The following is a 16,175-nucleotide window of genomic DNA, read 5'->3' as shown; positions in this document are numbered from 1 at the left end:
GGGGACCCAGCGCCCAGGGGAGCCAGCACCCAGGGGAGCCAGCACCCAGGGGACCCGGTACCCAGGGGACCCAGCACCCAGAGGACCCAGCACCAAGGGAACCCAGCACCCAGGGGACCCAGCACCCAGGGGACCCGGTACCCAGGGGACCCAGCACCCAGGGGACCCGGTACCCAGGGGACCAGCACCCAGGGGACCTGGCATCAAGGGGACCCGGCACCCAGGGGACTGTGGGTCACCCCACCGAGTCCCCAGGGATGGCAGTGCAGGCCGGCTGGTGGCCTGTGGGCACCGTGCCCATACCCCGGTGACGCGGGTGGCCAGTCCCTCCTGCAGCTCCTGGCCGGTGGCCTCCTCAGCCCATGTGTCCTCGCTGAGCTGCAGCTCCTGTGCCACTGCCACCTCCACTTTCGCCTGGTGGTGGGCACAGAGTCCGTGGGTACAGCAAGCACAGGGACAGTGGCATCCCCTGCCACCCCCAGCCCTCTGCCTGTCCCGATGCCCATCCCGGTGTCACCATAGTGCCACCCTGGTGCCCGCCACATGCTTGCTCCAGTGCCACCCTGGTGCCCATCATGTGCCCATCACAGTGCCACCTTGGCGCTTGTCATGTACCTGTCCCAGTGCCACAATGCCCACTGTATGCCCATCCCAGTGCCACCCTGGTGCCCATCATGCTCCCATCCCAGTCCCCATTCCCCGCCCATCCTAGTGCCTATCCCAGTGCCGCCATGGTGCCCATTATGTGCCCATCCTAGTGCCACCACAACTCCCACTGTGTGCCTGTCCCAGTGCCACCACAGTGCCCATCATGTGCCCATCCCAGTGCCATCCCAGTCCCATCACATGCCCGTCCCAGTGCCACCCTGGTGCCCACCACGCTCCCATCCTGGTCCCCATTCCCCGCCCATCCCGGTGCCCGTCCCTGTGCCCACGGTGGTGCCTGTACCTTGACGGCAGCGATGCAGGAGCTCTCAAGGCTGCGTTGGGTCTCGGGGGGCAGGAGGGGCCCCAGCGCCTGTGCCTGCAGCAGGGCCCCCACCTCAGGGTGCCCCAGCACCTCCCTGCGGGCACAGGGACCTCACAGCACCCACCCCAGAGTGGCACTGAGGTGCCCAACACCCATGGCCCGGGGGACAGCCCTAGGGGTGCCCAGTGTGGCGAGGGCTCTCGTGGGTGCCACAGGGTGCCGAGCACGCCAGGCCTGCAGAAACTGTGGGGTCTCCCAGGTGCCCCAGGGCGCTGGTGGGTCCCATGGGTGACAGCGGGTGCCCGTGGGAGGGGTCTCACCTGGGGTAGGTGTTGCTGTGCCAGTCGAGCAGCAGGTAGAGGTCGGGCACAGCGAGGGGTCTCTGCGCCAGTGCACCCAGCTGCTGCGCCAGCGCCCGGTGGTACCCGCGGGCGTAGATGCCGAAGGCGCCGTACTCGGGGGGGTACGCAGGGGCCACGTGGCACCGCACGGCCCCCAAATCGCCCACCAAACGAGCCGCCAAGGCTGCCAAACGGGCCCCCAACCCGGCGGCAGGTGCCACCTGCGCCAACCTCTCTCCTGCCGCCCGTCCCACCGCTTCCTGCCAACGGCGCCGGAGGGCGCGCGGGCGCCCCGGGGTGCCTGGGGGGTGCTGCCGATCGGCCGCTTCCTCTTGTTCCAGCACCCGGATCACCAGGCGGAGAGGGGGGTAGGGGCGCCCGACGGGCACCGCTTCGCCCAGCACCGCCCAGAGCTGAGCCAGCAGCGCCTCGTAGAGCAGCGCCACGTCCCGCGCCTGGCGCCCGGCGGCGGGGACGGGGGACACCGAGGGGGATGCCGGGGACGTGGCTGCGCACTCGGCCTCCAGCGCGATGATTTGCTCATCGGCTGCCACCAGCTCCCGCCGCTGGATCAGCTCCAGGATCTCCAGCACTTTAAGGGGTGGGGGGGCACCCATGGGTGTTCTGATGGCACCTTGAGGCCACCCAGGGCCCGTGGCACCAGATGACGATGGCCCACTCGCCATGTCCCCTGTGTCCCACAAGCCTGACAGCATCCTTCCATGTCCTGTGGCCCCACGGCCCCATGCCCACGCCCCACATTCCATGGTCCCCACGTCCTCTTATGTCCCCACATCCCCGTCCCCTTGTTCCCTTGTCCCTGTCCCCATGTCCCTGTCCCCTTGTCCCCATCCTGTCCCCTTGTCCCTATGTCTCCATTCCCACATCCCCATCCACTTGTCGCCATCCCCATGTCCCCATCCCCTTGTCCCCATGTCCCCATTCCCACGTTCCTGTCCCTTTGTCCTCTTGTCCCCATCCCCATGTCCCCTTATCCCCATCCCCACGTCCCCATGCCCTTGTCCCCATCCCCACATCCCCATGCCCCCAAGTCCCACATCCCTTTATCTCCTTGTCCCCACTCCCACACGTCCCGCACCCCCCACATCCCCAAGTCCCACGTGTCCCCCCCATCCTGCCCCCGCCCCCCAATCCCCCCTCACCCGAGAGCGGCTCCCTGGCCCTGCCGCGTCCCTCCTGCCGCTGTCCCCCGCTGTCCTGGTCCCCGTCGGACACCCCGTCACTCTCGGCTGTGGGTGAGCGCTCGCCCGCGGACCCCCGCCGGCCCCGTGTCCCCAAGGCCAGCCGCAGCAACGAGCTGCGCTTGGGGACCGTCCTCTCCGCCAAGGCCTCCACGCTGGCCTTCCGCCGCCCCGGCAGCCGCCGCAACAGCCCGAAATCCTCCGACCGCCGCCGCGCGTGGCTGCCGTCCCCGTCGCTGTCTTTGGGAGGGACGCGGCGGGCGCGGCCGAAGGGTGCCAGCCCCACCAGCCGCTCCAGGGTGGCCCGGCGGCGGTAGCGGCTCTCAGGGTTGGCGGCAAAGGGGTCGCCATCCTCCTCCTCCTCCCTGGGGGGTTTCTTCAGCAGCGGCATGGCCTGCAGGGTGGCACCGAGCACCAAGGCTGGCACCCAAAGGGCAGCTGGGACTCGGGGGGGTGGCACCCTGACCCCCCCCCCAGACCCAGGGTGGCACCTGCAGCTTCTCCCAGCAGATGGGGTGGCACCGGGCAGCCCCCAGCAGCCCCCCCCACCCCCATGAATGTGCAACCCCCCCCGTGCGCACCCTGCGAGCTGCACGACCCTCTCCGCACACTCCATGAGCACCCACACCGAGGGTGCACACCCCTCCCTGCACTCCCCCGTGACCCCCCGCACCCTTCCACGTGCACCCCGCGAGCGTGCAAACTGCTGCAGGCACCCCGCCGTGTGCAACCCCCCTCCCCGCCGTGGCCCAGTTGGGTGCCCGCGGCCCTTGTGGCACACGTACCCCCGGCAGCAGACGCGGGTCGTGACACCGGGTGCTGTGGTAGTGACACTGGGTGCTGTCACGGTGACACCAGACGCTTTGATGGTGACTCCAGGTGCTGCGATGGTGACTCCAAGTGCTGTCACAGTGACACCGGGCGCTGTGGTGGTGACACCCGGCGCTTTGATGGTGACTCCAGGTGCTGTGATGGTGACTCCGGGTGCTGAGCTGGTGACACTGGGTGCTGTTGCAGTGACACCAGGCACTGTTGTGGTGACAGACACCGGGCACTGTGACGGTGACACCGGGTGCTGTGGCGGTGGTGGCCACACCAGGCGGGCAGTGGCCGGGGGGTTTCCTGAGGAAGCGCCTCCCCGGTGTGGCCTCCCACACCGGGGCAGGGTCAACCCCGGTTCCGCTGGGTCACCAGGGACGGGGAGAAAGGGGGGGGACTAGGGGGGGACCTCCCATTGCAGGGCCATCACCCCCGGGCATGGTGAGGGGACGGGAAATGGTGGCACCGGGGGGACTCTGATGGCACTGGGGTGGCACAGGGGAACCTGGGCATTGGACCGGACAAGACCCCCGTGGCACAGGGGGACCCCACAGGGCACAGGGTGACCCCACGTGTGCCACGGACAGGACCCCAGTGGCACAGGGGACCCCATGGGGCACCGGGACAGGACCCCAGGTGGCACAGGGGGACCCCACAGGGCACAGGGAACCCCATGGGGCACAGGGCACCCCACGGGACAGGGGGACACTGATGTGACACGGGGAGGGGATAAGGGACCCCAGCATGTTGTGGTGACACAACCCCCCATGGCACAGGGGTCCCGTGGGATGGGATGAGGCCCCGGATGACACAGGGGGACCCCACATGGCACAGGGGGACCCCGGTATGGCACGGTGACAGGGCTCCGGGGGCACATGGGGACACGGGCGTGGCAGAAGGATGGGACCCGTGTGGCACAGGGGGACCCCAGATGGCAGCGGGACAGGACCCCAATGGCACAGGGGGAAGCCACGGGGCACAGGGGGACCCATCGGTGTCACCCCCCGGCCCCGGGGGGGCACACGGGGTCCCCGGCCCAGCGCCCAGCACCACGTGACGCCCTGTGTGTCCGTGTCCCCTCGTGTCCCCGCCAGCTCACGTGACGTCGAGCCCCTCCCCGCGCCACCACCGCCGGGCACTCAGGGGTTAACGCCCCCTCCCCGTCCCACTCCGGTCGCCGCCGATTGGTCAGCACAGCAGCCAATCGAAGAGGCGCGCTGGCGCGGGCCCTGCCCCCGCCGGGGGGGCGGGCCGGGCTGTCTCCATGCCTCGGCATAGCCAATGGGAAGGAGCCGCGGCCGCGCCCGGCGGCTCGTGATTGGCCAACGCGCCGGTGGGGAGGCGGGACCGGCCCCGCCCTGACGCTCCTCTTAAAGGCAAAGGGAGGGGCAGTGGCCTCCAGTGCCCTCCCCGTGCCCCCGCCGCGCCCCACGCGGGTCCGTCCCACGGGCCCAATTCTGCAGCCCCGCACGCCCAAGCCCCCCGGCACCCCCCGCCAGCCCCCACCCTAAATACCCCCCGCCCCTAAATGCCCCCGCCCCCCCAAACGCGCCGCTGCCCCCAGGCGCCCCCTCCCTGAACGCCTCCTTTAAGGCTCCTTTAAGGGGCGTGGCCACCCCCGCGGCGCAGCCCCGCCCCGCCCAGCCCCGCCCAGCCCCGGTCCCGCTTCCGGTTCCGGCCCGGCCCGGCCCATGGCCGCCCCCGCCGCCGCCCGCCCCTAGGGCTCCCCCGCCCGGGCCCGGCCCGGCCCGGCCCCGGCTCCGCCTTCGTGCGCCCGGCCATGAGCCGCTGGTAGCGGCCGCGCCCGGTGCGCCCGGCCCGGCCCGGGCCTTGCCCGAGCCCCGCCGGTCCCGAGCCTCCCCCCCCCGGGCCCCGAGCCCCGGCCCCGCGGGTCAAGATGTCTTCGCGCTCCGCCCTGGCGGCGGGGAACGAGCGGAACGCGGACACGGTGAGGGGGGGCCGTGGGCCGGGGGGGGGGGCGGGGCGGCTGGGGCCGGGCCGGGGGGGCGAGTTTGTATCGGGGGTACCGGGGAGGGGAGTCTGTTGGTGCCGGGGGGGAGCACCGGGGGGGGCCGGCTGGTACCTGGGGGGGATGGTTTATACCGGGGAGGCACCGGGAGGGGCCCGGTTGTACCGCGGGAGTGTCGGTTTGTTACCGGGGGGGCGCTGGGCAGATGCTGGGCCTCCCAGTAAGCGGGAATGGGGGGGTTGGGGGGCTACTGGTGTGACTGGGGGGACCCTGGTGATCCTACGGCCGGGAAGAGGGGGGCACACCAGGGGCAGCGGAGCCCCACCCCCCGCCCGTCTTCGGTCACCATCGGGGGAACCCGGGCGTCCGGGCACCTGCGGGTGAGGCCAGGACGCGGCCCCGGAGCCGGTCAGGCCGGATCTGTCCCCACCCCACCGGCCGGGGCAGCGTCCACCCCCAGGGGCCTTTGGGTGCTGGGGGCCGGGGGAGGCACCCCTGTGATGAGCTGGGGGGGGTCTCAGCTGTATAAATCACCCCTGTGATGAGCTGGGGGGGGTCTCAGCTGTATAAATCACCCCTGTGATGAGCTGGGGGGGGTCTCAGCTGTATAAATCACCCCTGTGATGAGCTGGGGGGGGTCTCAGCTGTATAAATCACCCCTGTGATGAGCTGGGGGGGGGTCTCAGCTGTATAAATCACCCCTGTGATGAGCTGGGGGGGGTTCTCAGCTGTATAAATCACCCCTGTGATGAGCTGGGGGGGGGTTCTCAGCTGTATAAATCACCCCTGTGATGAGCTGGGGGGGGGTTCTCAGCTGTATAAATCACCCCTGTGATGAGCTGGGGGGGGGGTTCTCAGCTGTATAAATCACCCCTGTGATGAGCTGGGGGGGGTCTCAGCAGCACACGGCCTCCATGTGATGAGCTGAGGGAGTCTCAGCAGTACCAGTCACTTGTGTGATGATCTGCGGGGGGGTCTCAGTTGCGTGTGTGTGTCTGTGTCCCCCCTTCCTCTTCCCCAGCTTGTGGGCCTGGGGGGCAGCCGCTCGGAGAAGGGCTCAGCCTGGTCCAGCCGCTCGCTGGGCGCCCGCTGCCGCAACTCCATCGCCTCCTGCCCCGAGGAGCAGCCCCACATCGGCAACTACCGCCTGCTGCGCACCATTGGCAAGGGCAACTTCGCCAAGGTCAAGCTGGCCCGGCACATCCTCACCGGCCGTGAGGTGGGGGGGCATCCCTTGGGGTCGTGGGGGTGATTAGAAGGAGGGCAGGGGGCAACTAGGGGGTGATGGGAGCTCTGGGGTGACTTGGGGGGGGGAGAAATGGGAGTCCTGGGGGTGATTAGAAGGAGGGCAGGGGGCAAGTGGGGGGAGATGGGAGGTGTGGGGGGACTTGGGGGGGTACTGGGGTGCAATTGGAAAGAGCTGGGGGGAGAAATGGGGATCCTGGGGTAGGTGGGTGACCCCAGAGGGGTTACGGGGAGACCTGGGCAACTGGGAGGGGAATTGCAATGCTAGGGGGCAGATGAGTGTGCTGGGGGGGTCTGGGGTAACTGCCAGTGCTGCCCCCCTTGTGTCCCCGCCTCGTGTTCCCCCACCTCACCCCTGCTTCCTTCCTAGGTGGCCATAAAAATCATTGACAAGACACAGCTGAACCCCACCAGCCTCCAGAAGGTGTGGGGGGGTCGGAGGGTGGTGGGTGCACAGGATGGGGGGCACCCTCCTGGGCATGGGGCGTTGGGGGTCCAGACTTCCCTCACCACTAATGCCTTCCCCTCCCCCCCCAGCTCTTCCGGGAAGTTCGCATCATGAAGGGGCTGAATCACCCCAATATCGGTGAGTGACCCCTCCACTAGGGACGGGGGGGCACCCATGGTGGTGGGGGCACTCGTGGGTGCCTGTGTTGACACACACACCCACCCTCCTACCCCCAGTGAAACTGTTTGAGGTCATTGAGACGGAGAAGACGCTGTACCTGGTGATGGAATACGCCAGCGCTGGTGAGACCCCCCCCGGCACCCCGAACCCCCCTCTGGGTGCTCCCCAGGGTGTTGGGGTGGGCTTTGGGGGTGCACCCAGGGGTCTAGTGGGGGGCATGGCACCCACCTTGGCCGGGGGGGTGGGGGGTGCCATGCCTGGGGTGGGGGGTGCAGGCACCCGCTGGGGGTGCTGTGCCTGGGGTGGGCACCCATGGGTGTCCCCACAGGTGAAGTGTTCGACTACCTCGTGTCCCATGGGAGGATGAAGGAGAAGGAGGCGCGGGCCAAGTTCAGACAGGTGGGGGGGCACTGGGGGGTGATGAGGGTGGGGCGTAGGTGGGTGGGGACAGTGTAGGGGTGCTGGCGTGGGGCTGGGGACAGTGGGGGGGGGCTGAGCACAGTGGGGGTGTTGGTGACAGTGTGGAGCTGGCATGGGGCTGGTGACAGCTGGGGGCACTAGGGACGGGGAGGCCATGTGGCACAGTGGTGGCGTTGGTCTGGGGACGTTGAGGGGGGCAGGGCTGGCACGCGGCGGCCACACGTGGGCAAGATCGATCCCCCCTGGGGCCACTGGCTGCGGCATTGATTGGGGTGGGTCGAGGCGGGGGGGGGCACTGCGGAAGGGCCAGGGCTGGTGGCTGTGGGGCCAGCGGGCACTGGGGCCACCCCTGCTGATGCTGGCCCTGTCCCCAGATTGTCTCGGCTGTGCACTACTGCCACCAGAAAAACATCGTCCACCGCGACCTCAAGGTGGGACCCAGTTGCCCCGTGGTGGCCCTGGGCAGGGGACTGTGGGGTGCCCGGTGGTGGCAATACCCTGTGCTGAGCCCCTCCCGGTGGCCCTGTGTCACAGGGGGGGCCTGGTGTGGTGCCCAGCCCAGTGTCCTTGTCCTGGTGTCTCAGTGTCCCTGTGCCAGACATGGTGCCTGTCTCGGTGTCCCTGCACCCATCCCAGTGCCCCCATCCCACTGTCCTTGTACCAGACATGGTGCCGGTCCCAGATGTGCTCCCTGTCCCAGTGTCCGTGTCCCACATGTGCTCCCTGTCCCAGTGTCCCTGTGCTGGACACAGTGCCCATCCTGGTGTCCCTATACCCCACGTGGTGCGTGTCCCGGTGTCCCTGCACCACACACGGTGCCTCTTTACCATCCGTGTGCCTGTCCCGGTGCCCGCAGGCGGAGAACCTGCTGCTGGACGCCGACGCCAACATCAAAATCGCCGATTTTGGCTTCAGCAACGAGTTCACGTTGGGCTCCAAGCTGGACACTTTCTGCGGGTCCCCCCCCTACGCCGCCCCCGAGCTCTTCCAGGGCAAGAAATACGATGGCCCCGAGGTCGATATTTGGAGTCTGGGCGTCATCCTCTACACCCTGGTCAGCGGCTCTTTGCCCTTTGATGGCCACAACCTCAAGGTGGGCAGCAGGGACGGGGCAGCGTCCCCTCCTGTCCCTGCCCCGGGGTGTGGAGCGGTGCCAGGGTGGGGGTGCCCCCACCCTAACCTGTGTGTGTCCCCCACACGCTGCCAGGAGCTGCGGGAGCGGGTGCTGCGGGGCAAGTACCGGGTGCCCTTTTACATGTCGACCGACTGCGAGAACATCCTGCGCCGGTTCCTGGTGCTGAACCCAGCCAAGCGCTGCACCCTCGAGGTGAGGGGGGGGGCTGGATATGGGGGGGCTGGGGCCAGCCCAGCTGGTCCCACCCCAATGGGCCACATTCCTTGACCCACCCTGTAGGCATCCCCAAGCTGCCTTCCCCTTCCCAATGTTCTTAATTAGCCCAATTAGCTCTAGGGCTAACTGTAAGCTGTTGGCGCCTGTGGGTGGGTGGGCAAGGGCAGGATGTGGCCACGCCACGTCCTGGCTGGAGCGTCTGGCGGGGGCAAAGCACCCCAGGGTGATGCTGCAGGGGGGGTAAATCAGGAGGGTGCCCGGTGCTCAGAGCACCCTGTGGTGGCACGCATGTCACCCCTGTGTCGTCATGTCGTGTCCGTGCCCCCCCTCCGCTGCCCCACAGCAAATCATGAAGGACAAGTGGATCAACATCGGCTATGAGGGTGATGAGCTGAAGCCCTACAAGGAGCCCGAGGAGGATTTTGGGGACACCAAACGCATCGGTGAGGGCGCTGTGTCACCCTGGCACCCCGGGATGGGGAGGGCTGGTGCTCGGCGGTGCCCCCCCTCACTGTCCCTGCTCCCTGCAGAGGTGATGGTGGGGATGGGCTACACCCGGGAGGAGATCAAGGAGTCCCTGAGCAACCAGAAATACAACGAGGTTACAGCCACCTACCTCCTGCTGGGCAGGAAGAATGAGGTGAGGTGACAGAGGGCAGGTGACAGGCGGTGACACTGATAGCCGTGCCTGGGGACACCGAGTGATGGGTTGCTGCCGGGCGCAGGTGGAGGCAGAGTCGCGGACGGGCAGCAGCCTGTCCCTGGCCCGGGTGCGGGCACCCAGCGAGGCGGCCAACGGCACTGGCAAGACGGTGACGCACAGCAAGAGCCAGCGTGGGGCCACCACCTACCACCGGCAGCGGCGGCACAGCGACTTCTGTGAGTGGCCACTGGCCTCTGGCACAGGCAATGGGCCACGTGGGGTGGGGGGCATCACGCTTGTGGGGTGGGCGCCATGCTGGGGATGTACAGGGCGGGGGGGGGGGGGGGGCACCCAGTTTGGTGTCTGTGGGGCGTGGAGTGGGCTACGCTTCGTGCCTGTGGGGTGCGGGGGGACTGGAGGGGTCTGTGGGGGACTGGGAGGGTTCTATAGGGGGCTGGGGGGGTTTGGGGGGGCTGGGAGGCTTCGATGGGAGGTTGGGGTGGGCTGGCAGGGGTCTGGAGGGGTCTATGGGGAGCTGGGGGGGCTTGCGGGGGTCTATAGGGTTCTGGGGGTGTCTGTGGGGAGCTGGGGGGGCTGGGAAGGATCTATAGGGGATTGGGGGGGTCTATAGAGGGTTGAGGGAGCTGGGAGGGATCTATAGCGGGCTGGGGGGGTCTGTGGGGGGCTGGGAGGGATCTATAGGGCAAAGAGTGGGGTATGCTCTGTGCCCCTGGGGTGTGGGGCAGGGGGGGGCTCCCTCTTCCCCATCCTATGGGGTGGCAGAAACCCCCCCCCCGCCCCAGCACATTGGGCAGCACCGTGACTCCAGACCGTGCCCCAGGGGGGTGTTTTCAGGGTGGGGGGCAGGCAGGGCTGCCTGCCGCTGCCCGTTTCCCCTCCGTGACCCGCCCTCCTGCCCGCAGGCGGCCCCTCACCCGTGCCTCTGCACCCCAAGCGCAGCCCCACCAGCGCGGGCGACGCGGAGCTGAAGGAGGAGCGCATGCCCGCCCGCAAGGCCAGCTGCAGCGTGGGGGGGTCGGGCCGCGGGATGCCCCCCTCCAGCCCCATGGTCAGCAGCGCCAACAACCCCAACAAGGCCGAGATCCCCGAGAGGCACAAGGACGGCGCCATCAATACGGTGGGGGGGGTGGGGGGGGAGGTTTGGGGGCTGGGGGAGTGGGGGGGGGGCACCTGTGGGGATGCTAAGTGGGGGGGCACCCATAGGGCTGGGAGCTGGCGTGTGGGGGGCGTGCTGACAGCACGGGACACCCGGTGCCTCCACAGACCAACCTCCCCTCGAGCGTGATGGCGCGCAGGAACACTTACGTCTGCACCGAGCGCCCGGGCGCCGACCGCCACTCGCTGCTGCCCAACGGCAAAGAGAACAGGTCTGGGGGGGGAGTGTGCGAATGCCGGGGCCTCCCCTATAACCCCGAACTCCGCCTTAACGCCCTCTTCCTCCTCCTCTTCCTCCCCCACAGCTCCGTCACCGGCCGGGTGCCCCCGGCATCCCCCTCCAGCCACAGCATCGCCGCCGCCTCCTCGGAGCGGGCCCGCCTGGCGCGGGGCACCGCCGGCCGCAGCACCTTCCACGGCGGGCAAGTCCGGGACCGGCGAACGGGGGGGGGGCCCAACGGCCCCCCTGCTTCTCCGACGTTGGCCCCTGAAGCTTCGCCTTTGCCCCAGAGCCGCTCGCGGGCCACCTCCAACCTTTTCAGCAAGCTGACCTCCAAGCTGACCCGCAGGTGAGGGGGCCACGGGCGCCCTGCCCGCTGCCGGCGCCACCCTCCTCTTCCTCACGCTGCTTCTTTCTCTTCCAGGGTCACTCTTGACCCCTCTAAGCGGCAGAGCTCTAATAGGTGCGTCTCGGGCACCCCCACGCCTCCAGGAGCCAAAATCAGTAAGTGCCCGGCCTCACCGGCGCTTGCCACGGGGCCTGGCCCAGTGCCCGACCCAGTTCCATCCCTGTGCTGCCTGCACCCACCCCGGTGCTGTTCCAGCCCTGTCCTGGTGCCGCTGGTGTTTGGCCCAGTGCTCCCAGTGTCTGTCCTGATATTACTGGTACCCCGGTGCCTGTCCCCGGGCCACCAGTACACACAGTGGTTCACTGGTGCCACCAGCACCACCATGGTGCCTGTCCCAGTGCCAGTCCTCGTTTCGCCATCCCGGTGCCATTCCAGCCCTGTCCTGGTGCTGCTGGTGTTTGGCCCAGGTCTCTCCCAGTGTCTGTCTTGATGTTACTGGTACTGCAGTTCCCATCCCAGTGCCACCAGTACCCACACACTGGTCTCCTGGTGCCACCAGCACCCCACCCCAGTGACTGTCCCGGTGCCACTGGCTGTGCTTCGCTCCTCTCCCTTCTCTCTTTCTGCCTCTCAGCCTTTGCTGCTGCTGGGGGGGTTTGGGGGAGGGGGGGGCATGGGGGTGCACTGTTGGGTGTCCCCCAAATTTGGGATGCTGCCCCCCCCCTTTCGAGCTGGGGGTGATGCCCCCCCAATTCCTCATTACTTTGGGGTAGGGGGTGTCCCCAGAATAGGAGTGGTGTCGTCCCCAGAATGGGTGTGATGTGCCCCCCAAAATCAGGGGGGTGCCCCCCCAGCCCAAGGGCCATGACCTTGCCCAGATGATGGCACCTGAATTGGGGACTGTGGCTCCCCCTGCCAAAATGGGGTACGAAGACCCCAAAATGGGAACTAGACCCCGACATCAGCCCTGGGGGGGAGGTGTTGGCCCTGAAAGGAGGGTGCTGCCCCCCAAATTGGTGTGAAATGGGGGGGTGGGGGGTGGAAGTGGCTTGGAGGGCCCCCCCCGATGTGTGTGTCTGTTCCCCCTCCCTCCTGCAGGGTCGCAGACGAACCTGAGAGAATCGGGGGACCTGCGCTCACAAGGTGGGTGCCGATGCCTATGGGTGGGTGTCCCCATACCCACCCCCCCCGTGCCCCATAGCCCCTATACCTGCCCCCCAGCCCCCTGCCTGTGCCGTACCCACTCTGCCCTGTGCCCCATAGTCTCTATACCTCCCTGCCCTGCCCACACCATACCCACCCCCTGGTGCCCCCCTGCCCACCCCACACTCACCTTTTCTCCCCGTCCGCTCCCCGCAGTTGCCATCTACCTTGGGATCAAAAGGAAGCCGAACCCCGGCTGCTCCGATGCCCCTGGCATGTGAAGGTGACGAGCGCCCGCCCGGCCGAGGCGGTGATGGCGGCGCTGCGACAGGCCACGCTCTCGGCCGGCTGCCGCGCCCGCCAGCCCCAGCCCTTCCTGCTCTCCTGCACCCACGACCGGGGGCCCAGCGAGCATTTCTGCCATTTCGAGGCCGAAGTTTGCCGCCTCCAACGCCTCGGCCTCCACGGCGTGCTCTTCCGGCGCTTGGCTGGCACCGCTGGCGCTTTCCGGGCCACCTTGGCACGTGTGGCCGGGCAGCTCCAGCTCTAGGGACTAGCGCCGGAGCTGGGACCCCCCCTGCCTCGAGGGGTGCATCCTGAGTGGGGTGGGGTGGGGGGAACTGGGACCCTTCCCTCCCCCAAGAGGTTACTGGCACTGGATCTGGCACCCAGGGCTCTGTCAGTGCTGGGACACAGCCCCCCCACGCCTGCATCAGCTTGGGGACACCCCACCCTGAGGATGCACCAGCTCCAGCACCCAGGGCTGTGTCGGCACCCTGACCCCCTGCCCCCCCTCCCCAGCCCCAGGAGCTGTCTTGGCACGGGGGGTTCTGCGGTGGATCCAGGTGTTCTCACCCCCTGCCGGAGGGCTGCGGCAGCTCTAGGGCCCTGCCCCGGGGGAGACATCGGCACCAGCACCTGGGGGGCTGCGGCAGCTCGGGGATCCGGGGGTGTCACTTGGCTCTGGGACACTGGGGGGGCTCAGGGCCACCTTGGCAATGTGTGGGGCCAGCAGATGTGGGAGCCCAGTGCTTGCCCCAGCTCTGGGACCTGGGGACATCATTGGTGCCAAGACCTTGGGGGTCCCCCAGTTCCAGCACCCCGGAGACCACCAGCTTGCTTGGGGACCTTGGGGGCATCAGCTCTGGGCCCTTGGGGGGGGGGGGCCACCAGCTAAGGGACAGTGGCTCTGAGAACTTGTGGGACATCATTTGTGTTCCCCAACTCCCAGATTTGGGGCTCTACATCACCTCCAGCCCTGCCCCCCCCCCCCCCCTCCCCCCAAGATCCCCATTGCTGGGGCTGCAGCCTGGGGTCCCCTGAAATCTCTCCCCTCCCGGGGGGACTGTCCTTGTGTCCCCCAGCCCTGTACAGCCTGTAAATATGGCCCTGGGGCTCCGGTGTCCATCCCCCCATTTTTTCCCTGGCACATTTTTAAGTTATTCCTGCCCCAGTCTGTACCCCTTGACACACCCCCCCCCCCTCCCCCCAATAAAGATAGGCAACCTGTTGGTGTCGGCACCCATCACTCCCAGGATACACCACGATTGTGACCTTGGGGGCTGAGTTAAGGTGAAGGTGCCCCCTGAGAAGGTGGGAGGGGCCTTGAGGGCACCCCACGGTGTGTGGGGGGGATCCTTGTCCCTTGGGTGGGGGTGTCCCCCCCCCATGCTTTTCACACACACACAGCCCCCCCCCCCCCCCCCCCCCCCCCAGGCCGCTTGTGTTCACAGCGAGACCCAGCAGCGTTTATTGAGGCGGGTCCTGGTGGGGTGCCCAAGGTTGGGGTGGGGGCGTGGGGGGGCACCCCCCCCCCTTATTTTTGGGCGGGGATCATGTCGTCGATGGACTGGTTCTGCTCCAGCTTCTTCTCCATCTCCACCATCAGCTTCACCCCGTCCACCACCATCTGCACTTGCTCCACCTCCGAGAAGCCCAAGCGGTCGGCGTTGGAGATGTCGAAGACGGCGCCAACGGCCGCCGTGTCCACCCCCCCTGGGGGGGCAGAGGGGGGGGACTGTCAGCACGCCCCAGGGCACCTACAGTGCCCCCCTGCCCTGCACCCATCGCCCCTGTGTCCTGTTTAGGCCTCAAATCCTGCCCCGCTGTGGCCCCCATGGCGCCCCCATCCTTGTGGCCTGTGGCCCCCCCCCCCCCCAATTCCCGCACCCACCTCTGCCCCATGGCCCCCCCCATCCCCACACCCCCCTCTGCTCCACGGCCCCCTGTGTCCCCTCCCCTCCGTTCCCCCCCCCCCCGCCAAGCACCCACCCGTGCCGCGTTTCTGGAGGCGGAGGCGCTTGAGGACCTCCTCGAACTTGGGGTGCTGGCTGAGCTTGGGCAGGCGGACGTGGACCCCCCCCCGCAGCCCCGTGCCCAAGTTCGAGGGGCAGGTCAGGATGTAGCCCAGGTGCTCGGTCCACATGAAGGGGTGCCCAGCCTTCTTGAAGATCTCCTCGATCTGGGGGGGGGATGAGGGGGACACACACACACACACACACACACACACGTGGGTCTGGGTTCCCACCCCCTGCCAGGACACCCCTGGGACCCCCAGTGTCCCCTGGGCCCGGAATGTGCCCACATCCCCCTGTCCCCCATGTCCCTCATGTCCTCCCATGCCCCCATGTCCCTCAGTGTCCCCCACTGCCCCCCCCGAGATTGTGGGGACATTGTGCCCGTGTCCCCAACACCCTCCATGTCCCTTGTATCACCCCCATGTCCTCCTGTGTCCCCAAAGCTCTCCATGTTCCCAACTCTCCATATGTCCCCAGGACCCTCCATGCTCCCAACACCCCCAATGTCCCCACATGTCCCCAGGCCCCCCCCATGTCCCCAAGACCCTCCATGTCCCCTGTATCTTCCCCATGTCCCTCAAGGGCCCCAACGCCCCCATCCCCCCCCGGGGAGCTGGGGGAAGGGGGGGTCTGACCCACCTTCTTGAGGCCGACACAGAAGCGCCTGAACACCTCCTTCATGTTCCCCCCCTTCTCCATGGAGATGACGCGGAGGTGGTCCTCCTCGTTCACCCACACCAGGAAGGTCTTGTTGTCATTGTGCCTGTGGTGGGGGACACACACGACACCCCCTCAGCGGTGGCCTGGGGACACAGGCCTCTGGGTACCTCCAGATTCATTGGGGTGACCCTTATGTGCCCCCTCCCCCCCCCAGGTGGGACCCCAATACGTGGAAGCCCCTAACTGCCTGAGCCCAGGTGGGGCCGCAACACCTGGGGGCCCCCAGGTGGGACCGTGTTCGCTGCGTGCCCCTTGCACCCCATCTAGGCAGGGACCCCAACATGTGGGTGCCCCCAGCATCCCCCCAGGTTGGATCCTGCTCTTGGGGTGCCCCTTGCTCCTCTCCCAGCTGAGGGACCCCACCACGTGGGTGCCCCCAGCACCCCACCAGATGCCGCGGGCGTCGGGCCAGTCGCGGGCCATGCCGGAGGCCAGCAGCAGGGGCGAGACGGGCTTGTCGAAGAGGAAATGGTCATCGATGAGCTGCTGCTGCTCCTGCTCCGTCATGGCCTTCAGGGGGTAGTACCGGCCCTTGAACTCCCCCTCTAAGCTGTTCAGGGCTGTGGGAGGGAGCGGGATCAGGGCAAAGACACGCCCAGATCCTCCTAGACCACACCCACCCACTGCCAGACCATGCCCATGTCCCCAGGCCACATCCACCCGCCACACCCGTGACACCTGC

The 16,175-nt window shown here is 68.1% G+C and overlaps 3 protein-coding genes across 7 annotated transcripts; 1 reads left to right on the top strand and 2 right to left on the bottom strand.

The window, feature by feature from the left end:
* Nucleotides 1–61: 61 nt before the first annotated feature.
* LOC141955831 (exocyst complex component 3-like protein 2) lies at nucleotides 62–3,600 on the bottom strand (the record flags this gene model as incomplete). Its single annotated transcript, XM_074895360.1, has 5 exons — nucleotides 3,299–3,600; nucleotides 2,475–2,907; nucleotides 1,291–1,903; nucleotides 950–1,064; nucleotides 62–414 (listed from the first exon to the last, which is right to left on the bottom strand). Coding segments are annotated over exons 2-5 (1,511 nt in total), but the record flags the coding sequence as incomplete, so codon positions are not given.
* Nucleotides 3,601–5,034: 1,434 nt separating this feature from the next.
* LOC141955830 (MAP/microtubule affinity-regulating kinase 4-like) lies at nucleotides 5,035–13,982 on the top strand. Of its 5 annotated transcripts, XM_074895358.1 has the most exons (18): nucleotides 5,035–5,280; nucleotides 6,323–6,520; nucleotides 6,917–6,970; nucleotides 7,084–7,132; nucleotides 7,231–7,296; nucleotides 7,503–7,573; nucleotides 7,969–8,025; nucleotides 8,451–8,687; nucleotides 8,802–8,921; nucleotides 9,289–9,388; nucleotides 9,476–9,585; nucleotides 9,671–9,824; nucleotides 10,512–10,726; nucleotides 10,873–10,976; nucleotides 11,070–11,333; nucleotides 11,409–11,488; nucleotides 12,432–12,476; nucleotides 12,693–12,903. In XM_074895358.1, the coding sequence occupies exons 1-18, from the start codon at nucleotides 5,230–5,232 to the stop codon at nucleotides 12,755–12,757; spliced, it is 2,040 nt and encodes a 679-aa protein (XP_074751459.1). In that variant the 5' UTR covers nucleotides 5,035–5,229; the 3' UTR covers nucleotides 12,758–12,903. The 5 variants fall into 5 exon arrangements, with proteins under 5 accessions (XP_074751459.1, XP_074751457.1, XP_074751458.1 ...); XM_074895356.1 differs by lacking the exon at nucleotides 11,409–11,488 and having other exon boundaries at nucleotides 12,693–13,981; XM_074895357.1 differs by having other exon boundaries at nucleotides 10,873–11,333.
* A 236-nt stretch (nucleotides 13,983–14,218) lies between these two features.
* LOC141955829 (creatine kinase M-type-like) lies at nucleotides 14,219–16,053 on the bottom strand (the record flags this gene model as incomplete). The annotated part of the gene is made up of 4 exons (XM_074895353.1): nucleotides 14,219–14,471; nucleotides 14,748–14,937; nucleotides 15,413–15,536; nucleotides 15,882–16,053. Coding segments are annotated over 4 exons (665 nt in total), but the record flags the coding sequence as incomplete, so codon positions are not given.
* Nucleotides 16,054–16,175: the final 122 nt, after the last annotated feature.

The sequence above is a fragment of the Athene noctua genome, unplaced genomic scaffold (assembly GCF_965140245.1).
Source record: "Athene noctua unplaced genomic scaffold, bAthNoc1.hap1.1 HAP1_HAP1_scaffold_761, whole genome shotgun sequence".
In the NCBI taxonomy this organism is placed as follows: domain Eukaryota; kingdom Metazoa; phylum Chordata; class Aves; order Strigiformes; family Strigidae; genus Athene; species Athene noctua.
This window is presented reverse-complemented; position numbering and strand designations above follow the sequence as displayed.